Source organism: Haemaphysalis longicornis, unplaced genomic scaffold (assembly GCF_048455015.1).
Source record: "Haemaphysalis longicornis isolate Haplotype H1 unplaced genomic scaffold, Haemaphysalis longicornis Haplotype H1 scaffold_9, whole genome shotgun sequence".
In the NCBI taxonomy this organism is placed as follows: Eukaryota; Metazoa; Arthropoda; class Arachnida; order Ixodida; family Ixodidae; genus Haemaphysalis; species Haemaphysalis longicornis.
Genome location: NW_027526460.1, coordinates 132,128,133 through 132,152,715, shown reverse-complemented (window position 1 = coordinate 132,152,715; position 24,583 = coordinate 132,128,133). Strand labels below are relative to the sequence as shown.

Sequence of the window (24,583 nt, the reverse complement as noted above, 5' to 3'; positions counted from 1 at the left end):
AGAAAGCGAAGCAGGGTCCCTTTAAGTTGTGCCCGAGCACAGCGTTTCTCCAGGATTGTGACCGCGTGTTGTGTGTTCGTCGTGCAGCTGGGCTACCTGCCAAGCAACCTGTTCCTGGACGTGCAAGTGAGCGAGGTGTACTTCTGGGACACGCCCTTGTCCAGCTTCGTGCAGGGCGACAGCGACGACGCCTTCCTCGGCCTCCAGACGTCGCTGCGATCGCTGTCGCTGCGCCGGTGTGGCCTCGACAGTTCGCAGCCATTCCAAAGGCACGCTCCTCCTCGCCTCTTTTAAATGCAGAGCATTTATTTAACTCACGATGTCACCCGGCGTTGTCGGCGTGCCTCGGCGTCCGCAACAGCCGTTCCAGGTGCACCCTCTCCCCCACTCCTCCTCTCCCGTATCACGCTACCCTCCTCGCTCTCAACAACAGGTCCGCACCCCTCCCCCTACACTATATAAAAAAATAATACTTACCGGCACCTGGTTTCGATCCCACGACCCTGCGGGCGGAACGCAAGGTACATGGTGCTCTACCCACTGCGCCACAAAGCCGACACAGAATGGAAGGCTACAAACGCGCCTTATATCCTTGACTCATTCAAACTACGTCAAGAACCTGCTGATACAACGAATTCACTACCTGTGGGCGGAACGCGAGGTACATGGTGCTCTTCCCACTGCGCCACAAAACCGACACAGAATGGGAGGCTACGAACGCGCCTTATATCCTTGACTCATTCAAACTACGTCAAGAAGCTGCTGATACAACGCATTCACTACCACCAACTCCCCAAACACTAAACGTTAACGCAATACACCCACCCCCTATGCGACGCATTTACTCGAGTCCCCCTCGCGGGGAGATGGGCCCTTTTTTTACTCCCGCGGACATAAAACGTTAACAAGCAAATAAAATGTTTGTAAAGGCAGGAGGGTGGGTATTGGCAAACGTAGCAGGCCCCAAGGTGAGTTGTCATTCGTAATCGGTTCACGCCAACGTGTTTGGTAAGGTATTTATGTACATATTACGCCGGGTACACATGCATGAAAATGAAAAGCGGTCAGAACAGCCATCTTTGGCGCTGTTAACGCTTGTACCGAACGCTTGCTGAAAACGAAAATACCAATACACCTGGTGCGATAGATAGCTGCGTCAACTTCGACGCTAGAGAGTGAGCGCATGCGCTTGTTGCTTCAAACGAACTTACTCACTCTGACGTCGCACTTACTGCACTGACGTCACATTGCAACTCTGTGGTCCTCCTCTGAAAAAATCACGAGACACGCCTGACCTTTCATGCGCAGCGCCGCACGCCAACAACCGCCGTTTCTTTTTCTTCCCGCTTTAACCGCCTTTCAGTCGGGAAAATTTATCCCGATTTAACCAGCGCAGTTTACGGCTTCGTACAATGTAGTTGGTGATCCCTAAATAATGCATGACATATAGGTTCAAACATTTTGTACAGGTCTTTCTCAGAGCGAGGGTTTTTAGGGGCGAAGCCCCTTAGGGTCTGGGGCTGTTGGCGTCTCCTGTCGTCGTCGTCGTAATCGTCGTTCGTCTCATGTATTCACGGTACTAATCCACCGGGATACTCGTTTACGCCACGCGGTAGAATGCAACGCGTACCAAAGAACACCGGGACACTCATTTTCCAACACCTCGCGCTAGAGAGCTTCGTGCTTCAAAGACAAGAGACCTTTACAGCAAAGCTGTATACCTCTACCACCAATTGTTAACGGTTTCATCTCTGTTGGCAAAAACGCCAAGGTGCTAAGAATACACTTACGCACTACATGCTTCGCCCCTCACCAGGTTTCACGTTAGTGGAGACGTCTCGGGATTCTTTTCTTGCCTACACACCTGCCGTCACTGGTGACACCTGCGCCACCGCATCTGCAGGATGTCCCAATTCCCCGTTTATCTTTAGACCAAGGGGCATACTCGGGGGGCAAATCCTACTGGGTGCCGGAAAACTTCCGGTGCGCTCGATTTCTCGTGCAGTCTCGCTTGATTGGCTGCCTGAGTCGCTTTAGGTGACGTTTTCGGGCGTGCAGCCAATCACGCGAGACCGCACGAGAAATCGAGCGCACCGGAAGTTTTCCGGCACCCAGCAGGATTCGCCTTCGGCTGGATATTTGCAAAGGAAAGGAAAACCTGTCGGAACTTGACGTCGGGATTCCTACAGTTCTGGATTCTCCGCAAGAGAGGGCGCACAACGTCACTTTTGATGTTAAGTTGCCTTCGATTTGCTGCGTCTTATTGTCGTTAATTGTAGTGAATTAGTTATACACGTGTGTGTTTTGTTATTTCATATGCCACTGCCAATACCAGCGCATTTGTTGTGGCGTCGCTTCGTGGACAGGGTCTGTGCTGACTTGAATAACGTCATACAGATGCGGTGACAGTGGGGCTCTTCGATTTACAGGCTCGGACTCACCGCGGATAGTCCGCGGGTAGTCCGAGGATTCCCCGAAGCCATAGGGATACATGGGAAAATTCAACTTCGGACTGCTTCTCGGGGTGTCCGCGGTGAGTCCGGGACTGTAAATCGAAGAGCCCCACTGTATATTCGGTGGTTTCGGAAAGCGCAAGCGTCCCGCGGAAGTGAATTCCCCCGCAGTTCAAATGAAGTAGGCTTATACCGTGTGGAGGTGCCAGTATAGTAGAGCGGGATTGGCAGCCTATAAGCATCGTTCGCATTATTCCCGTTTGTCAGTACACATGTCGCATAGTCGTGGCTGTAGACGCGCATGTGTTTTGCCATCTGAAGCCGCTAAATTCGAGTGTTGCGTGCGCGATCATGGACAAGGTGCGGATCTTGTGGTTAAGCAGCGTCTGAAAGTCGAATGACCTTATTTTTGCGATTCTAAACACCCTCCCCTACTTTCTGGGTGGGGGAGGGGAAGGGGATAGGGTTTGGAAAAAAGTTTGCATGCGAATCTAAGCACCCACTTTTCTAAGCATCCATCGCAAGGTAGATTTGAGACGCGTGGACGCGGACTCGAGATGAAGTTGTGGCCAAGTAATTTATAAAGTTTTCAATTACGAGCCACTTCAGCGGAACAGAAGATGACCCCCTGGGGGATACCTAGAACGGCGGCCAGGCGGCAAAATGAACTCAAATGGTATAGTGAGGGTGACTGAGTATCAGACGTAAGAGGTGGTTCCCTGTGTGTACCTATTTTAGATGTGACGTCATCTCATTCACTCGCCTTGTCCCTCCATACGGCGTCGTTGTTGTCTGTCCACACCCCTCCCCCATTCTCCTCGCCGCGCGAGCTGCGCTCTCCGCCACTCACCCCCTCTCCTCTCCGATAGCGAACACTCCCTCGCGAGCGAGGGGCATTGGATTGGATTCGAACGGATTGGCTTGGATTGGCTTGGCTTGGCTTGGCTTGGATTGGATTTGGATTGGATTAAAGTGGATTGTGTTGGATTGTGTTGCGTCATAGCCGCGGCAGGGTGTTCACGGCACGTTTCACGCGATGGGAGAATCAACCTAACGGAAACAACAACGGAACCCCCTATGCGTCGCATCTACACAGGGGTTCCCGCGAGGGGAGGTGGGAGAAGTTTTTAAAGACGATAGTCTTTCTTGGGCTACTTAAACCCAGAAATTTTGGTCTGTCTGTATGTCTGTATGTCTGTCCGTCTGTCTGTGACTCGATTCAGCCATCCGGCCAAAGCAAAACAATGCCTGCGCAACAGTCTTATATAGTCACAGCTAAATGTGCCCGTCTAATTCCGGTGTAATGTTCATACTTGTCAATATTGTTGAAGAACAACAAGACATTACGCATATATAAGCTAACAAATTAATACAGAATTGATATTTGCAGCGTTCCTTTATAAAAATCGTACATGTTTGATTTTGGCGAGATTAAATACTTCATCAACTGAAGAAAAAAATATCACTCCGCCGTCGCCTGCTGTCGCCCGCGCCATATAGCTTCAGGCGGCATTTGAAATCAAGTGAAAACAGTTACGAAAGGTTCCACTAGATAGATTCCACGTTCTGCTTGGAACGCACGTGGACTAGGGAAACGCGGTTCTATAAACGTGGAAGTAGGGCGCCTCGATTCACGCGCGTCTTCGCCGTACGGCAGCGTTGGCATCGAGACACCCGGTTTGGAGCAGTGGAACGCGGGAAATTTAAAATGCTTTAAGCAAACCTTTGGCCTCTTTACCTTGGGAGGAGCACGACGCAAGAGGAACAACATGAAAGGTGAGCGGGAAAGCGAAGGGAGGCATTTACTTGGCAAAAGTCGATAAAGACTATCGTCTTTTGACGACATTTGCAACAAAAGGAGCAGATACGCGGCCAATTTTTAGATGCAGAGCATCTGATTCACTCGCCTTGTCCACCCTTCCCCCATTCTCCTCGCCGCGCCAGCTGCGCTCTCCGCCGCTCACCCCCTCTCCTCTCCGATAGCGAACACTCTCTCGCGAGGGGCATTGGATTGGACTGGATTGGATTTGGATTGGATTGGATTAAAGTGGATTGTTTTGGATTGTGTTGCGTCATAGCCACGGCACGTTGCGTCATAGCCGCGGCAGACGCGCTGGGGCCGGCGCATGTGCAGTACTCTCTCTTCCGCGGTTTCCTCTCCTTCAGGCGCGCTGGGCATATAACCGGTGTGCCGTTCTCCGGCGAAGCAACATCCACGCTTGGCTCAAACACCTTGAGTCCACGCCGCTTTACAAGTACACCAACGTCGTCATCGACTGGGACCGGCTTACGCAGTCCCCTCAACGTTATGCGCGCTATAAAACGCGGTCCCTTCGCCGCTCCGCCTATGCGTCGCATCTACACAGGGGTTCCCGCGAGTGGAGGTGGGAGTTTTTCTTTTGAATGTTTGCCAAATGAATCATTATTCCTTGCGTCCGTATCGTTGGGATACGGCCGCAAAAAAGTAGCAGGGGGGGACTTAGGTTTTTTCGAATCTAAGCGCCCACCTCACCTTGGGCGTCGTGATCGTGGAAAAAAGGGGGGGCTTAGAATCGAGTAAATATGGTAATCCTGTCAGGGTACTGCCTGTCTTCGGTAGCAAACTAGCAAACCAAAGCCGCCGTGCTAACCCGCCGCAGGCCTGGCCTGCCTAAAACTCAGTTGATGCGGAAACTACAAAGCCCGTGGCCGTCAGCGTTTTTGGCCATAGTTCACACATGTGCTAGGGTTAAGCAGTTTCGCGAAGTTTCCTGGGCTCTTCCTGTAGAGTTGAACACATGGTTAAAATATAGCCAGTGAATAGGACACCCGCTTAGCCTTTTTTAGCCACCTGGCAAGCATTGGCCCCGCCACGAACACTCGCGCCGTAATCGCCATGGGATAATGATAAACCCGGCCGAAGCAGGCCTGGGCATCGATCGGCGTGCACGCATATGCGCCTTGCAAGTTTCGCCGGCCGCGAGATCGTTGCAGGAAACTCCACGTCGCTTGTGTCGAAACTTCACAAAACATTTTTTGCAGCAGTGTAAAGGCTAGGCTGCCCCCAGAATAAAATATTTGGTCACTTCCTACTCCTTCCTTCCTTCCTTCCTTCGCCCAGACTCGTAGTACTTTCGTCATTTAAAACCAGGAAATGCTCTGCCATTCACTTACACATTGAAAAATCGCTTATGCTACTTTCGGAAAATCAAAGGTTGTGTTAAATAGACATGCAGGAAGCCCTCCTTTAGCTATAGGTAATTGCAGTATAGAAGACGTGGGTGAACATAACTATCTTGCACAGGCTGCCACTGCTGGTCCTAACTCTGAGACAACAATCAGGCGTATACAATTAGCGTACGGCGCGTTCCGGATGCGCCGTGACTAATAAGCGCCAATGAACACCAATGGGTACTTCCGGTGCCAATTTTGCGATGCAGACTCTGACTATTACTATATTCACCTCGCAATAAAATTTTTGTCGGCCAAAGGAGCCAAAGAAGGATGGTATACATGTAACATAGGATGCGCGCGTGATGGATTCGGCTACACATCCGGATGTAAGATATCTTGTTTCAATTTAACAAAGAACAAGTAGCGTTCGGTTGTTGTTGTCGTCGTTGAGGAAGTTTATTGCAGTCCCTTCCAGGATGTATATGTAGGTGGCATAGGAAGTGTTGGGGTAGATGGGGATGGAGTGGCGGATAGGAAGGAAGGATGCTGGCTCTTTTATGCGCTTCCCCAGTCGAGTTCATCCGGCACCGCAGAGGTTCTCAGGTGGAGAGGCCTAGCTGCCCCAGGAGTGAGGGAAAGGTGGAGGGAAGGAGTTGTCATTGACGGAGGAAGAAAAGGAAGGGAAGGGGACAGTGCTAATGACGAACAGGTGGGCCCTAATCTTTGTAACATGAGTGCCTGGAAAAGTTGGAATCAGCTCAAAGGGGGATAAAAGGCAAAGGGGCAGGGCTTGCTTCTGACGGACATACGTGACATTTTGAAGTGGCAGGGATAGACGGCGGAGGACGGCAGGACGCAGTGATCTCTCTGGAGGGTTTTGAGACATTCGGACGGGAATGCGGACGAGTGACAACAGATGGACATGAGCAATATGAGGCAACGCGTACAGGACTAGAAGTAGAGGAAGACCAAAAAACGTTTGCAAAAATTCAGACAAGTCTTTACTAGTGCGCAAGCATTCTTATGCCGCTTACCTTCTCCTTGAATTTTTTTATAGCCACGTTCGGCTATGAGTAGCCTAAATTCGTTAGGGTATTTAATTGATTTATGTGTATAATTTGCTTCCTTTCGCAAATGATCTGCAGTTACACTATTGCAGAGCCATAATAATCACCCCTATAGCAGTGATCGTAATAGGCGTAATCATTCTTCTGGATGAAATTTTTTTTAATGTACTTCCTGCCGCTCATATTCTACGTCATCCCGGCCCATCCATTCTTTGCTTCAAATTTTCCGCTCTAATCTTTCCACCAAGTTTTTTAATGCGAGAACCTTTGTTGCCGAGCATCCCACACCCGAAAGCGTGTAACAGCCTGCATCGCCACCATCACAATCATCGCCGTCGTCGTCATCATCACTATCATCATCATCATTGCAATTCTCGTTATCAGCACATTTGTGTACACTTCAGGATGAATTTGCACAAAAATGCATAATTGGCTATCACGTTTATTCGACACAATAGTGTAAATGCAAATTGGTAGAAGAAACTTAGAAAACGAAAAGTACAAAAGGAAAACTAAAAATAAACTAACAAAATGGAAACACGAATCTGATACGCCATCCTGAGAAAACGAAGTTGAAAATAAAAGCTCCCCAAAAAACAAACTAAAACACGAATAAAAAATTTGTGAAAACGGACCAACTGTGTAACACTGCACATATTGCATAATTGGTCAAGTTATCACATGTAATCATTATAATAGCGTAAAAAGAGGTAATTGGACTAAAGAAATTTAAATAACACAGAAATGCAGGAAACTATTACAAAAGAATAACAGAAACGAACTAACGAAATAAAAGCTATCTACATCGCCCACACACAAAAACAGCTCCGGAAAAGACGACCGGAAAACGAACGAAATATTCGTTGATAAAACAACGCTGTAGATTAATTATCTTCATAACCTCATTAAATGTTGCCTTTCTGGGCTCATTCTGGCTTTTCAACAGCAGAGCTGTTTAAGCTCTTGGTTGCGCTGTCAATGAACAGAACAAGAAATACAAAGAAAATGAGCGCACTTGAGCGTGCGTCTCGTTACGGTCCTTGTAGCATGGTACGCTCCCTCGTTGGGGGATTGGCCGGAATCGGGTGCAAGGAGGGCTAATGCGCCCGCTACACAAAACTGCAAATTAGAAACTTAGCATGTGAATGAAGTATGAGCATATAATCACAAGCAAGAATTGGTTGCGCCGTCAATGATGATGATGATGATGATGATGATGATGATTAGTGGCTCTCCCTTTGAATCGGGGCGTCGGTTGTCAGCAACCGACTTGACCTCACTTGCCCATTAAAGATGTTTCTCTCTCTCTCTCTCTCTCTCTCTCTCTCTCTCTCTCTCTCTCTCTCTCTCTCTCTCTCTCTCTCTTGCCTGTTTTATTACGCTTACTTGCCCTACTCCAAGCTAACCGATAGATTTGCTTCCTCCCTCCCGTCTCCCCCTCTTCCCTGTTTTAAACTCATCGCTCCCACCCACCCCCCCCCCTTTTTTTTTTCTCCCCTCGCGGTTCTAAATTCTCGTCCGCATGATTACTCCGCCTGCGTGCCCATCCCTTCCCTACTTTTCCTCCACCACTACTCCAGTCACCTCTTCGTCACCTCTACGGCCCTGATGTTGAGGTTCCCGCTTGCCCAAAATCCAAAAGCTTCCGCCAGCGTCATTTCCTCCTCACCCCGCAGTGGTCGCATCTCTGTGCAGCCCCTGACAATATGGTCTATAGTTTCCTGATCACTGCCGCAGCATCCACATGTTTCATCCTGCTGCCTGTAGCTACCCGTGTTTGCCCGCGTTGTCAGGCACCCAGCCCGTGCCTCGAAGATCATAACGTCCCAGGGACCTTAGAAGAGCAGAACCGCGCACTCCACCTGTCGTCAGCTCCTGAAGTTACATGCCCCACTAACAACGACGAAACTTCGCTAGTTAGTACCGCCGCAACGCGGATCTCTTTGTTTAAAATGCAAGTGGCTCGGCCTGCTTAGCTCTCTGGGCTTCCTCGTCTTCCATCTGGCTCTTCTACTTTCAGATTCGCTTTTAAAGAAGTTCCATCAACAAGGAAACGCCTCTTTATGACTATGTGCTGCGCGCATGGGAGATGGGGCGACCAAAGAAGATCCGGACGCCTGATAAAGAGGCGGCTTATCAGGAAGCGTGCCGCGCTGAGAAGATGTAGTGCAGGTCTTCAACGCCGAGGGAGCGCTCGACGAAGACTTTGCAGCGGCGGACGATGAAGTATACGAAAACTGAACAGGGAGCTGTAGAAATAATACACTTATATACTTTACTTTGCGCTTGTCCTGGTCTTCTGCTGACGAGCGCCATATATATACGCGGGGTAAAATGTTCTGAAAGACTCATATGGCGCTCGTCGAGTTTTGCTTAGTGAGACGAGCAGAGCTCTGCTGTTACACCAGGCTTACACCATTGTGCAAGATGGTTCTGATTGATTTTTAAAGACGATATTCTTTCTTGGGCTACTTAAACCCAGAAATTTTGGTCTGTCTGTCTGTCTGTCTGTCTGTGACTTGATTCATCCATCCGGCCAAAGTGAAATGAAGTCTGCGCAACAGTCTTATATACTCACGCTGAAATTTAAACGTATACGTTTAAATTTGACGAGTATGAACATATATGTTCATACTTGTTAACATTGTTGAACGAGAACAATAGATTACGCAAATATAAGACAGAAAATTAATACACAACGAATATTTAGTGTTCCTGTATTTAGTGTTCCTGTTCCTTGATTTTTTGCGAAAAGAAATACTACATCTACTGCAGAAAAAAAAATGAAACTGTCGCCTGCTCTCGCCTGCCACACTATAGCTTCTGGCAGCATTTTAAGAAATCAAGCGGCAACAGTTACGAAAGGTTCGACTAGATAGGTTCCACTTTCTGCTTGGAACGCACGTGGACTAGGGCAACACGGTTCTATAAACGTTAAAGTAGGGCACCTCGATTCACGCGCGACTCCGCCGTACGGCATCGAGGCACCCTGCAGTTCTGGAGCAGGGGAACGCGGTAAATTTAAATTGACTTGAGCAAACCTTTACCGTGTTTACCTTAGGAAGAGCGCGACGCAAGAACGACATGAGAGGTGAGCGGAAAAGCGAAGGGAGGCATTTACAAACTATAGTCTTTTGTCGACCTTTGTTAAGAAAGGAGCAGATACGCGGCCATTTTTTCTTTCTTGCGATATATTTCCGTGTCCTGTTCGACTTCTTTACCCTCGCAGGATGGGCCACCTGCGGCGCCTGGAGACCCTGGACCTGTCCTTCAACCAGCTGACCACAGTGCGCGCCGCCTGGTTCGACGTCGACCTCAGCGGCAGCCTGCGGTCTCTGCTCCTCAGGGGAAACCGCATCTCGCAGCTCGAGGACGGCGCCTTCTCCAGGTTGTACCAACTGTTCCAGCTGGACCTGTCGCAGAACAACATCGCCTCGCTCGAACGGTCCATGCTGCCGGACACCCTGTTCTTCCTCGACCTCAGGTGCGCATTTCTTCTCTTTTTATTATGGTCCCCGAATGGATAAAAAAACCTAAATAGAATTTGTGCAAAATCCCGCACCATGAAGCTGTAATAATCATTATTATCGTCATTACCATCATCATCAACAGCTCATTTAAGTCCAGCTCTGGACGAAGGCCTCACCTGCGTTGGAATAGAAAATAAGTGAACAGGGACTCCGACGCCAATCCAAATTTGTTAAAATAGAGATAACAAACTTTGTAGAACAAACAGAAAATTTAAAAATAAAAGACAAGCACATTTGCCCTCGAAAAACCCGCGCATACATATCCCCCTGCGTTTCTCGGCGTTATCTCGAACATTTCTCCTTGCAGCCATAAAAGGAAAAACAACCGCAAATGTCTGGCCGGTTGCACGGTTAGTGTTCGCGTTTCATAATTCATTTTTACTCGGTAATTAAGCATCATTATAACATGCATGCTATCCTGCAATTCCTCCCAGGCTGTGACTCGTTAGGGCGGAGCACGCGTTGATGGCTTACGCTCCACTTTTTTGCACATACACAGCCGCGCACAACCATTCACGATGAGCACGCACACACATGCACGCAACGGGAACGCGCTCACACAAACATAGTTCAGCTTTCTTTACACGGCCGATGTTGGTTTGGGACTTTAATGGTCCCTTTTCTAGCGCGCAGACCACATAAGCAGGCAAAAAGTATTTAACAAAAGCGGCTGCGTTTGCCAAACCAAACGGTCCCGCGTTGTAGTACAGAAGAATCTCGATAAACGAAAATCGCTTAAACGGAATTGCCGCTTAAACGGAACAGTAGCCTGTAAGTTGGTTGGTTTTGCATTCAGATAATGTAAAAAAACTCTCGGTAATCGGAACTAAAATTTCCGCATCACCGTGTAAACGGAACCAGAAATGGAACTTGTGAAAGGCATTGGCATGAGAATCAGCATTTTACGGTACGGCTGTTTCGTTTTTTTTTTTTAGATGCGACGCATCTCTTGCTGTGGGGTATGTCCCTCCTGCGTCGTCGGCGTCCGCACACCACCTGCGCACGTGCAACTCTCCCCCGTTCTTCTCTCCAACAGCTGTGTGCAACACTCTCACTCCGTCGCATTAGCATAACAACAGCTGCGCGTGCGCTTCGCTCCGCGCGCGTCTGCTCCGGTGCACAAGTGCGCGCATGCGCGGCTCTCCTCCGCTGTCTCCTCTCCTCGATCGGCTATAACGCCGCAGCTGGGTCATGCACCAAACATGTGGCGAATGAAGATAGATGGGATGCCACTGTGTATAACGGTGCCCAAACGGACAGAGATAAAGGCGAAGTTCCTGGTCTGGCGGACGATCACGAGCTTCCGTCTAACCCGGCTGCTTATTTTGTTTCCGCATAACATGTTGGTGGAAGTGGGCGACATCCACATTGCAACTCTTCCGACATCCCGTTGCCGGGCATTCGAAGCAAAATGGCTCGAATGAACTCCCAAGGCACCCATTAGTCGCTTTCACCGTCGCCTCGGCTGCGGGGACGTTAACCACGGTACAGCCGTGCCGCGCTGCCGTGCGCGTAAAAATAGCTTAACGCGCGGTCGCGGTCGAGAGAGCCCGTGTCCCGCGGCCTTGCTGGTAAACGGCGAACAGCGGCTCCATCACACACACACAGGAGGGAGAGAGTGCTGAATAATTGCTGTCAGTTCCCGCCGGGGCCATTCGTCAGAGTGCCCGATGAAGGTGAGCGTCCCGCGCTTCAGCTGGCACGCGCGGCCGGGAAGGAAAGTGCCGCCTCACGCCACGCCCCAGCAGGGAAGCGATGCCCCGACCCTGCCGTGCACGACCGGATGGAAGATGATGCTGCCACTACCGCATCGTTGTTGTGACGGCTGGTGTTGGGGATTGGGGATCGAGAATGCGTCCACCAGTGTCTAACGGTACAATGCCTACTCGAGCATGAAACAAATGCCTCAGGGGCGGAATATCTCAAGACGCGCTGCGTATGCTCTGTCAAATAAAAGACCCGCTCGAAGTACACGACTTTAGTCCACGAGTCCACGTAGAAAAGTGGCGGTTCATACCGCTGCCGGCGGTCATTTCCATTATAAGTCGTCTCTCAAGGGCGCCTAAAAAGGTTGTTGCACCTCTGCAGGTACTCACTATCACGAGAAAGATCTTTTGAGCTCAACCTCGTGGGGCGAGGACCCGGACATTCTCTCTCTCTCTCTCTCTCTCTCTCTCTCTCTCTCTCTCTCTCTCTCTCTCTCTCTCTCTCTCTCGTTACCTAATTTGTAGCTATAAAGAGAAGAAGAGAAGTGCCATAGTGAGGGAGGGAGGGAGGGAGGGAAGGAGTGCATGCGAGAGCATTATCGGCTACTAGAACACCGGTGACGCTTTGCTTCCGCCTCCTGTGGGCCGAACAGCTTTGCAATCTTGCTGCTTGAGAGGCTTTGCTTCGCGATCGACCTTTACGCTTTCGAATGGGGGCGATCTGTTCTCTGCACGTTTCGCCGCAGCTCATTCCTGCCGCCGTGCCATTTGAGAGTTGACGTCGGTGGTTAATTTTGCTTCCAGCCTGGTCACTCGTTCGGGCGCGTGAATTGATCGTTGATGGCGGTCGTTCCGTTTTTTTGCTGAACATTCGCGATAAAGTTGGCTTTGCGGCAAGACTTTTTGCACACGCAGACAAAAAAAAAAATGCACGGAACTCTAACACATGCCTGTCCCGAACTCCGACCACTTCGTCCTCAACTTAAGTAACACTACTTAGAGAAATGTTTGCTCGCCGCGTTCGGGGCGTGTGCCGCTCTCGAGTCCAAGTGCGGAGCTCATTTCGAAAGGCACACGAACACCCCGTTGTATTCAACTTCACGGGCAGGCTGTTTCAAACATGAGAGCACGAGGTTGCGGGTTCGATTCCCGGCTGCGGCGGCCGCTTTCCTGATGGAGGCGAAAAGCAAAAACGCCCGTGTGTACGAGATTTCGGCGCACGATAAAGATCCCCAGGTGGTCAAAATTAATCCGGAGCCCTCCACTACGGCGCGCCTCATCGCCTGCGTTGCGTCGGCGCGTTAAACCCCACAATCAGTCAATCAGTGTTTCAAACATGAGGGGAGCGACAGTGGAACGCTCATTTTTCCACGCCTCGCACTATAAAACGCCTCTCGCCTTAAAACGGCTTGCACTTCGAAGACACGTGCCGCCTCGGGAGTTTCTGTTCTCAGACGCAAAACAATACGCAGAAGCCTAGCCACATAAGCTTCGCTCGAAAGTGTACACTGTTTGCTTCCGGGCACTTCCGCTCCTTCGTTTCACCACCACGCCGGTTCTTCGCCAAACGCTGTCGGGTTTTCCGCACAAGACACCGGAACTAAGGAGTGCGCGACAGGGTGCAGTCATACCGCACATCCTTAGCGGGAAGGGTGCAGACAGGAAGAAGCGACAGCCGCCACCGAATTTCGATCAGAAGGTCACCCGTCTGCGCATTCGAGCGTGCCCGCTTTGAGCGTATACCACGGAGACGGTTACGCAGCGACCTTGCGCGATGCCTACGTAAATGTTATGCACATAAACGCCCGCACATTCATTGCACAGCGTGTGTCAATGAAGGAACTAGACGGAAGCATACATCTCCCAACCGCACACGTTAAGCGGACACATGATATAGGTTTGATACGGCAAGAACGCTGTGTCTAGCTGGCAACGCCACGATCCTGCATGCTGCGACACAAACATGCCATCTTAGTTTTGTTCGGCAGTAGGAGGAGCTCTGGTATATACAGGCACGATAGGAAATACTATTTGAATGATTATTTTGTCAGCATTAAGTGAGCAATGAGAGAAAAAAAATTAAAGCCTTTCCATTCAATGTGAAATCTGTCGGAAGTGCAGAGCAGTGATTCGACATAATGGGCTGTAGCGCTGTTATCCGCTCACTGCTACCACCCAATGCAATTCAAATCTCCCGCCTTCGCAGTGCTCGCGTGCCCCCTGCCTGAAACTGTGCCATCTGGAGTTCTGTTCTTTTTCTGCTTGCTTTTCCTCCCGCACGTGCCGGCGTTGCACTGCCACTTTTTTTTTCGCTTACTATCCTAAACCCAACCCAATGAGCGTTCCTAACTAAATGAACGCAGGCGCTGCAGGTTAATTACGTGTATTTTGCCTCAATTGTACCTACAGTTTTGTAGCGCGAGCTACACTGGCCGAGTTTGAGCAGTTTCTTGTGGCTCCTTAAGAGCCGTGCTGCGCATGCGCGAGGAGCAGTGGCGTCACACGGCGCACATAACGTTGCTCGCTGCCCGGCGTCTCTCAACACTCCACGCGCCCAGCGTCTTCGCCGACCTCCGTTCCGCACGTGGCGGCCCGGTCCACTCGATGATCATGCGAGGGGTGGCCGTGTGTCGAACCGATGGCTCGTGCGTCGTGCGCCTGTGGAACCAGCTTAGCTCTGGGGCGATTGGTGACTCTGCGCCGGAGCCGCTTGATAAATGTACATGTGTCACATAATGTGTATACCATGTGTGTGTCATTGAAGCTGCATTAAGCATGATAATCAAGCTAATCCTGGACAACCAGAAGAGTTAACAATAACCAGCTGAACCTTAGCTCACGCCACGTATATCCTGGCATAGTCAAGCTGAGCCACTGCTAATTCTAGGGACAATATACGCCATCTTATACCAAAATGTCAAGTGCTAAAGGAAACAGGTGGCCGGAGGGGGAGGGTGTGCCGAAGTGAGGAGGAGGGGGAGGCTTTTTCTTTTTTCTTTGCGCTAAACAACGGTTCCAGCGGTTCGCGAGTTTCGAACGCTTATGACTACATAAACCGCTTGGCTTTCGGAGCCTCCAGGTTACGCCGCGACGACAGCTGCGACAACAGACGGAACACCGTGTGGCTCTACTTGGGTCCAGCGAGTGAGCTATGACGAGACGGCAAGGCGAGCCCCTAAAGTTCTCTGTGCTTAAAAAGCCACTGCTGGCGTTGTCTTCAACAGCAAAACGGCAGCGGAATTCCCATTAGCTTCTTCGCGTCGTGTAACAAGCACTCCTCGCTCAAAGTCAAAGCGAATGCGTCTGAGTAATAAAACACGCTTTCAAAGAATAAAACGCAAATAAAGCACATAGTAGCGCTAACGCTTCAAGCTGCGAAGCTGCGCAGTACGGACGGGAGAGGGGGTACGCAAGTAAGAGCTGGCCTCACCTGCCGGCGCAGCACCCGCCAACGGGTCAGAGGGCTCTGCGCGTTGGCACTCACTGCCGGCTGTTCCCCTACCGGCTTCTGCTCTATGACGGCGTCCACAATACCGGCATATTTGACCGGCGCCATGTCATCCCCAGCCTGTTCAATTGGGCATTAGGCTTACGTTTTTTTCGCACCTGTAGTTTGCATTCGTTTTACCTCTAACTTGTTTGTGAAAATTAACTGAATTTGACCAAGTCCCACCAGCGCAAAAAAAACGTTGAAGAAGGGGGGGGCGGGGGGGATATGAGCCACTGCTATGACACCGCGTTCTGAGAGCTGTCTTCGGCGCGAAATTATTTTAAGGGCGCTAACAATTGGAGTTAAGGGAAAGCCCAGCGATGTGGTGAAAAGAAGCAACTGCAGGAAGGGCGGAAAGGGGAAACAGGGGTGTGGAGGGGAATGACGAGCGAAGCTTGAATACAGGCTATCCGTGGCGTCCACGCTACGACGACTGAAGAGAAATTTGAAATGGAGGACTGACACCATAGACACGCAATGTGCTTGGAGGTGTAGGCGTGGCCGACGCGGGTTGCACAGCGGCAGACCTTTTAGAAACGTTCATCATGCACCTGAGGCTGTACTCAACTTGAAAAAGGGGCTTAATTCATGACTAATCTATCTCAAGATGAATATCCAAGTTATCAGACGTATAAGCTTGCGGGCTAAATCATTTTTTCATCTAGAAAATAGAGCCTGTTGATAACTAATCTACTGAAAACGCACACCGAAGTGATGAGACGACAGACCCAAGTTCCTGTTTTCAGTGGTGTGCGACATTGGTGGTGACCGCGTGCTGGTATCACACACTCCGGGTTGTTCGTTTCCCAACGCCTCCCGCTTCAAAGACACGCGACGTTTTGTCCGCAGACATAAAAAATGCATGGAACTCCAGCCATTTAAGCTTAGCTCAACTGTCAATTCGAATACGGATTGGCCTTGGCGCGCTGGAGGTATACGTACACCCGCATGGGCTATGAGACACTATTGCTGAGGTAAACGAATGAAAGTCTTTATTTGAACAGCCAGAGGGGAGAGTCATTATTCCAGGACCCTTTTAGACACGCGTCCGGCTTCTTAGGCCCTCTACCTTATAGCCAAAGCTGTTCGCTAGTGCCATAGCTGGACAGTATACTTTCTGACAGGGCTCGTGGTGTTGGGGTAGTGGAGCGGGTAAAGGGGAGGTTGTGGTTACAGCCCCACATGACGTGATTAGAGGCTGCTTGGAGCATCGCAGAAGTGGCGTGGGTGTAGATAGGGTGGGGGCCAGAATATGGGCTCTGGTTGACAACCCTGCCGAATAACTGAGATCCCGTCGGGTTCTTTAACGAGCAATTATGTCTCGCACGAACGGGATATATTTCTCTTGAGTTGACGATAAAAGCAGCCGTTGTGGCTGTGGGAGTCAGAACGGGGTGGACACGCGTGCTCAGCGCGAGATCGACTTAGCCGCCGAGAGCTACCACAGTGGGCCACGACTCAAAGAACTCACTCAGCATTATCAGGCTTTGTCTCTGCTTCTTGATTTGTATCTCTTCCTCTCCTTTCTTTCTGTGCCAAGATTCTCGAGCAGTCACCCGAGAAGTGTGCGTGTTGCCGCTCATTACGCTCTTCCGTTGTAGTTCCAAGCCGCATACTGTGAAGCCGGTTCGACTCCACAGGAGGAGTGATCGTACGCCAGATGAGTGAACAATAACTCCGTCCAGACGCGCGAAATGACTTGGCATTGCTTGGCGAAGCAGAGGGCAGCTAACAGACCGAAGGTATAGGTACACCTTTTGTCAAAGTTTTCTAGGCCAAACCTAAGCCTACTAGACAACAAATAATTCAAAGAATAAGCTTTACCATTAACTATGACAAAATTATTTTGTGACAGTAAGAAAGAAAGGTGTTTTCTCTAGCTTTCCAGCATAAAACATTTCAGCGTCGCTCAGGACTTAAGCTTGAACATTGAATTTTTTGCGGCCTGCACACCTTCGGCTTGGCCTAGAAAATTTTGGCAAAGACTGTACGTGGTGGGGTATAGGAAAACCGGCGATGCGCGGATAACGCCAGAATCGTCAAAAATGCCTCGAACCAATTACGAGCCGCCACAGTCTTCATAATCAGGGCGTCGTTGCTTCTTCGGTTGTTGATTATGTGGCATTCGCGGCTGACGCCTCCGGCGTCACACGCGATGTGGTATCCGTATTTTTAGCGCTTTCGCATCGATCGCTGCCGCACAGCGCCCCCGCGTCTTTTTGATGCGTGAACGAGCGTGGTTTACAATTTGCTGCTGCTGCTGCTGGCCATCCGGTATAGAGTCATTCGGGTCGCGCAGCCGGTTTTGGCAAGACGCGGGCGTACGTGCATCAAATGGCGTGCTTTCGCAGCGCGCGGGTTGCGATTGCTCGCGCAGGCGACGAACCTTCATATTGAGGCTGGATTTCGAATCACATTTGAAGCGTTAGTTCGCGGGGGCCAGCACCCAGCGATACGTTCCCAGCTTCCTCGATCAAAAATCCAACTTCTCAGTAGGCTGGTAAAACCAAAGCAAAAACGCGATAGTACTCCACACAGAGTAAGGAGTCGACATGGATATGAACACTGTAAAAAATTGTTTCGGGGCTATAAGAATATTTTGTGAAATTTGTTGTCCGAACTTACTGCCCATACATTTGAATGGCATAATTCCAATGGTTCCGGATTTTGGTAAATCACGCGTCTTTTCTTGAAACTATGCTCACAAGTCCTCGGTAGAAAATTCGTTACACCAGGCCGAATAACTCCAGCGTGATACCCACCCCCCAGTTCCCATCTGACTCGTGAGGCTGCGTGCCTCATTTGGCAGGCTCAAACCTCTTCACCCCTTCCCATCACGTTCTTCACCGCTTCTATCGACGCCCTGGCCATCCTTCCTGTCTCACCTGTTCTTCCTGCCCACCCATCCTTATGTCTTATTTGGACTGCGCCCCGCCATCTCTTGCCCCATCACTCGCCTCCATCACCTCCTGGGAGCTCTGGGTGTCTCCCCCGTCGGCAGGGAACATCCAGGCTGCCCAGGAAGCCCTCTATGAATATGTTCACCGGATCAGCACGGGCATCCTGAATGGAACACTGAAACTAGGACCTGGACTTAGGTCCTGCGTTAAATAAAAGTTTGCTCTCTCTCTCTCTCTCTCTCTCTCTCTCTCTCTCTCTCTCTCTCTCTCTCTCTCTCTCTCTCTCTCTCTCTCTCTCTCTCTCTCTCTCTCTCTCTCTCTCTCTCTCCAGCGTGATCACTTCTGACAGAGCTGCGATGAACCGGAAAGCTGCACCTGAGTCGTTCTCTCGGCGTGTATGTTTGTAGCACACGACGACAGCGGTTGTCAGAGCAGGCGGAGAGTAGCTTGCAAGTTTGCGCGTTCGCTTAGCGGTCTTGAAAAGCATGCTTCTAAGGATTTCGCCTCACACCCGAGAATCGTGGCGGTACCCTTTACTGCGAAATCACTGCTTAGCCTATACCAACCATAGTTTTCCCCCCTGTCTGTATAAAGCGTCTTCTCGACTGGTGTAAAAAAGAATACGCTGTCCGGAACGGCGTCGAATCATGGTCCTCTCGATTGTGGCCAAGTCGATGCCTCACTTACGCCACGCTAGCAGGATGCCATTACGAGCAAAGCGTCGGACGTTGTGCCTTCGCAGCGCGCGTTGCTGTATAGATTAGCGGCCGCCTGCAGTTCATGCTTAGGCATATGCGGGAAATTTGAAATAGCTCAAAAACAAAATTTTCACTTAAACATTTGTCGCAAAAAAAAAAAAAAAAACATGCTTGAGCACGATTTTTCGTGGTTGGCGCAGCCAAGGTGTCTGTCATTTCGTTACGAAGCTGTATACGGCTGGGTTGTGACCAAACTCACGCCCGTAGACACAGCCGCGTAGAACGAAAAAATCCCGGGCCATCTCCCCTGACGTGAAACCTGGGGAGGGGCGAAGCATGCACTGCATATGCGTTTCCTTGGCGCCTTCGCATTTTGCCCACGGAGATGAAACCGTTTGCGTGCAGAGGTACATAGCGTTGCTTGAAGCACGAAGCGTCCTAGCGACCCGCCGCGGTGGTTCAGTGGCTAAGGCGTTGCGCTGCTGAGCGCGCACGAGGTCGCGGGTTCGATTCCCGGCCGCGGCGGCCGCTTTTCTGATGGAGGCGAAAAGCAAAAACGCCCGTGTGTACGAGATTTCGGCGCACGTTAAAGATCCCCAGGTGGTCAAAATTAATCCGGAGCCCTCCACTACGGCGCGCCTCATCGCCTGCGTTGCGTCGGCGCGTTAAACCCTACAATCAATCAATCGAAGCGTCCTAGCGCGAGGCGGTTGTAAAATGAGTGTCCCGGGGCCTTCTTTTAGTACGCGTTATGTTATAGCGCGAGAGCGTCAACGAGTGCCCTGGTGTTTTAGTACCGTGACTACATGAGACAACGACATTAGACGCCGACAGCCCGAGCCCCTGAGGGGCTTCGCCCTTTAAAGTTTCTTCTCCAGAGCTAGGGTATATTGCTCTGTAACTTGCAGTCTAATGTGGCTATCTTGGAAAAAATCACACTGGAATTGGCCTTTGAGACGACTCAATCGTTGGGCCAACTTTCAGTTGTGATAATTAATCAGTTCACAGAGATGTTGTAAACGTTACCAAATTGCCGTCTGTTGTCAAAACACCCGTCTACGGTACGAGTACAGTTACAGAATATGGATGTAACTCTTGTTTTGTTGAAACTATTCCGAAACCAATTGTATGAGAATTAATTTAGAATTAATTCTTAGGAGGTTATGTCTCCTATGTGTTTTATTCGATCAATATAGTAAGTCGCTATACGTAACTGAATTTAGTTTTCCACCAATACAACAGCGATGGTCTTCCACACTCACAGCAGCGGAATTGGGCCCCAAATTTTTTCACTCCTAGAGTCATTACTCGGGTGCTTGTCGAAACGTTGGCGTTGTGCATCTGTTAACAGAAGCCCTACGAGGGCTCGTTGGTTGAACATACTGAATAATTTGAGGCGCTAAACAGGGACCAGAAGAAACGAGTAGAGACAGACAAGGCGCCGTTTCTGTCTCTACGTGTTTCTTCGGGTCCCCGTTGTTTAGCGCCTCAAATTATTCAGTGGGCATCCGGGTCTGCATTTCCGTCCCGTGTGGGCAGCGGAGCGGGATTAGGCTGTCTAGTCAGGGAGAATGGCGGTGAAGCGCGACTTGTAGGAATCTATTTCGGAATGCTCGACAGGATTCAATGTATTTATTTATTTATTTATTTATTTATTTATTTATTTATTTATTTATTTATTTATTTATTTATTTCAAGTTCTCCCTCACAGTGCCGGGTCTTCTCGGCTGATGCACTGTGTACATGAGGAATAAGAGGCATACAAATTGACGACATACAAGGAAGGCTAGTCAATCAGAAATTGATAAGAATAAATGTGTAGAAATACACAAAAGTGGAGCGTGAACAAGGCAGGCAAGAGTGGTTTTATGAAAAACAATTGCTCGGAGGTCGTATGAACAGTACGTATGAGTAAACGCAGACAAGCACAAGAATGTGGTTCTCTTGGAGAATGGCACACACGAACAGAGGGGAAAGTGCCGGGGCGACCTCTCCACAACATGCGCGTTCACAATATCACTTTTCAAGGAGCGCGTAAATAAAAACATCCCCCTCGCGAGGGGCACGATCAAATGCAGAGCATTTCTGCAGGGGGGCGCGCCTGCAAGTCGTATGGATTACGTATTGGTTGTTGTTGTAATTGTTGTCTTCCAGCGTAGACATTGTCGATGAAGTCGATGGTGAAACGTGCCGTGAACCCCCTGCCGCGGCTATGACGCAACGTGGAGCGGCTATGACGCAACGTGGCGCGGCTATGACGCAACACAATCCAACACAATCCACTTTAATCCAATCCAATCCAATCCAAATCCAAGCCAATCCAAGCCAATCCAATCGAATCTAATCCAATGCCCCTCGCGAGAGAGTGTTATAGCGCCGAAATCACCACCACGCGAACGCGTGATGCTGACGTCACGATCACGCCACAGATGTTAGCGACCGCAGCGCGCGCGAACGACATATGTGGTTTAAGCGCGAACCGACCGCGGCGAGAGAGCGCGATGCGAGCGCCCCACCTGTTCTTGCGCGCGAACCTAACGCGGCGAGAGAGGGTGTTGCGCACGTCCCCACCTGTTGTGCGCCCGAACCGAACGCGGCGAGAGAGGGCGTTGCAAGCGGAGAGAAGGCGAGGAGGACGCGGGGGAGAGGGCGCACCTCTGGCCGACGGTTGAATGAGTCAAGGATATAAGGCACGTTCGTAACCTTCCGTTCTGTGTCGGCTTTGTGGCTCAGTTGGTAGAGCACCGTGCACCTTGCGCTCCGCCCGCAGAGTCGTAGGATCGAAACCTGGCGCCGGCAAGTATTGTTTGTTTATATAGTGTAGGGGGAGCGACGCGGACTACGGACGCCAACGCGGGTGACATCGTGAGTTACTGAAATGCTCTGCATTTAAAATCATCTCATTGCAAAAACAAACCGTCAATAGAAGGTAAAAACAGGCTGATAACGCATCTCCCAGCATTGTGAATCCCATATAAGCGCGAATGTCTGCCAAGTTTTCTAGGCAAATATCAGCGTTGCTGGTCACAGTTCAACGCGCGATGCGGATCTCTTCAATGAAGGATGGGGTGGTTAGCGATGTAATAAGGTAACTTTGAGATTTTCTTCCGGGGGAGAAGGGGGGGGGGAGGAAGGGGGAAGGGTGTGCGAAAATTGGCATATATGAGGAGCGCAGTGTCGTAGGAGAGAGGCTCTTGAAGAGAGCCAAGTATTTGCTTCGGATGATAAGGTGTTTTTGCAGGCGTGTAGAGTCTGCTGCATGCTAGACTGACAATGAATCGAAATATGTAGAAGGAATTACCGTATTTTCACGCGTATAACCGGCACTGCATATAATCCGCACCCCGACTTTCAGCCCGCCGGAAAAGAAAAAAATATTCTCTCATATTGCCCGCACATTTGATACAGAAAAGGCTGCACCAAAGCTACTGCTGAAGCAACACATCACTTACTATGTAGACCGAAAAAGCGTATATGTACGCAAGTAAAATACACTGACTACAATGCGAAAGTTACAATTCACTAATAAAATTCAGTTATTAAAGTGCGCTCGTCCTTGTTTTCTCCTCCCTGTCTTTGTATGTTTTGCGCAATCACCGCCATGGAAGGCTTAGTCAGTTCTACTGCGTAGGAGCTTCACGGCATAGCGCACATTGCCGTGAAGCTGCACTAAAGGAAGAACCCCGCGTTTTATCCGCGCCCCTACTATGCCACTGAAATTTTCGCATTTCCGGTGCGGGTTGTTGGCGCGAAAATACGGTAAGACCCCGAAGGTGAGGGAAGAGCGTTGTGAGCGTTCCAAGCAGTCAGCGTAGGTTGGAACACTGTGTGAAAAGCAGTAACTCTATCTCACGATAATTGTAGAACTTCTCGGCCTTCCTTCTCGCTCTTTCATTCTATTCATAAATTGCAAGTACGACTGCTGTGGCCGAGATGCAGTTGCGGCGGCATATTTTCCGCAAGCAGAGAGTAGAGGAAACTCGCTGACAGTAAAGCGTCCATCCCATTTATTGGCTTCAGACGATGGCTTTCAGTGCTTTACCATGCAATGCCATACTGTCATTGGCACAAGCTAGCGATGCCCAGTAGAGCCAGGCAGGCGTGTCAGAGAATGTTGTTTCGTCAGCCAAACTAACATTTAAGTTAATATTCATTTCTAGCGCAATTATCTCTTCGGGCTGCTTCATTTTTAGTAAGTTTTGTCTAATTGTAGCATTCTGGGTACTGTTCAAAGCGTCTTACACTTGGCGAAAAATACAACTTTCTGAACTTTATGAAATGCGGTGACAATATCGGCACTTTTGACACGCGTATAGAAGTAGTTTAATGACACTATTAAGTTGCTCGATTTAGTCTTGGACTGTACGAAATAAAGATTGACTCCTTGACGCACTCTGACATTCAACCCAACCCAATTTAACTTAACGTAACGCAACCTAACCTAACCTAACCTGACCTGACCTAACCCAACCTACCCTAACCTAACTAACCCTAGCTAACCTACCCTAACCTAACCCGGGACATGCAAGGTCAAGATCGTAGAAAGAGCCCCACAGCTTAAGTGATGCTTGATTTAACGTTCGGAGAAAAACGAAAACTTGGTGACCCTCCTTTCCATTTGTTTTCGAGTTCTCACTTTTTTGGAACACTTTCCCTAAACCACGCCTTGGCAGAGTAACCGGGAATGGATTGCAGGTGAACCTTCCCACCTTTCAAAAAAATAAAAAGAACATTCACTTTGAACCCTCCGTTCGACCACCAACTTTCAACAGCGGAGCTGTTGTACAAGTTCGGTATTGCAGAAAAAAAAATAGCAAGAAAATTCGGAGCGCGTGCCTCGCGCCGACCGCCGAGTCCAGGCTCGCGCAGTGGCTTTAGCAAAAAAAAAGAAAAACAGAAAAATTCAGCGCTGTCGGCAAGCGCTACCACGCATGTAATGCTTGACATGAGAAACACGACGATATCGATGCATATGACGATTACTACCACCAGCACAGTGCAAGGCTTCAACGGAACCTGTAAATAAACAATTTCAAACTAGTACAAATGCGTCGTGATGTGTCATTCAGTGCTCACTTAGTGCAAGCTTCGACAGTTGAGATTGTGGAATTCTGCAATGCTGAGGGTGACCTTGCATCCAGCACTCGCCGCGTAGAACACGACGACCTCTTCGATGCATATGACGACGACTGCTAGCACCGCAACTATGCAAATAAACAATGACACTGAAACGCAACTATGTGTCCTGCAGTGCTCACCTACAACAGCTTCGTCATTCAAGTCTTGGACGTGAGTGCGAGCTTCCCTGGTCTTTTTTTTACTTTAAAGTAAAAACAACTCAAACAAAAGTAACATTTATTTGAAAGTCCCGTTTCGAATAAATGCTAATACAATTTATCCTGTCCAATTCTAAAGTGAGATTAGGACAACCGGAGCCGTCCAAAAAGATTGATTGATTGATTGTGGGGTTTAACGCGCCGACGGAACGCAGGCGATGAGGCGCGCCGTAGTGGAGGGCTGCGGATTAATTTTGACCACCTGGGGATCTTTATCGTGCGCCGAAATCTCGTCCACACGGGCGTTTTT

The 24,583-nt window shown here is 49.7% G+C and overlaps 1 protein-coding gene across 1 annotated transcript in view; it reads left to right on the top strand.

The window, feature by feature from the left end:
• Positions 1–24,583, top strand: part of LOC144152999 (toll-like receptor 7) — an 88,128-nt gene that overhangs the window by 51,324 nt on the left and 12,221 nt on the right. The window contains exons 3-4 of the mRNA XM_077684618.1: positions 88–269; positions 9,903–10,157. Coding sequence (XP_077540744.1) covers positions 88–269; positions 9,903–10,157 — 437 coding nt within the window. The remainder of the gene's footprint in view (positions 1–87; positions 270–9,902; positions 10,158–24,583) is intronic.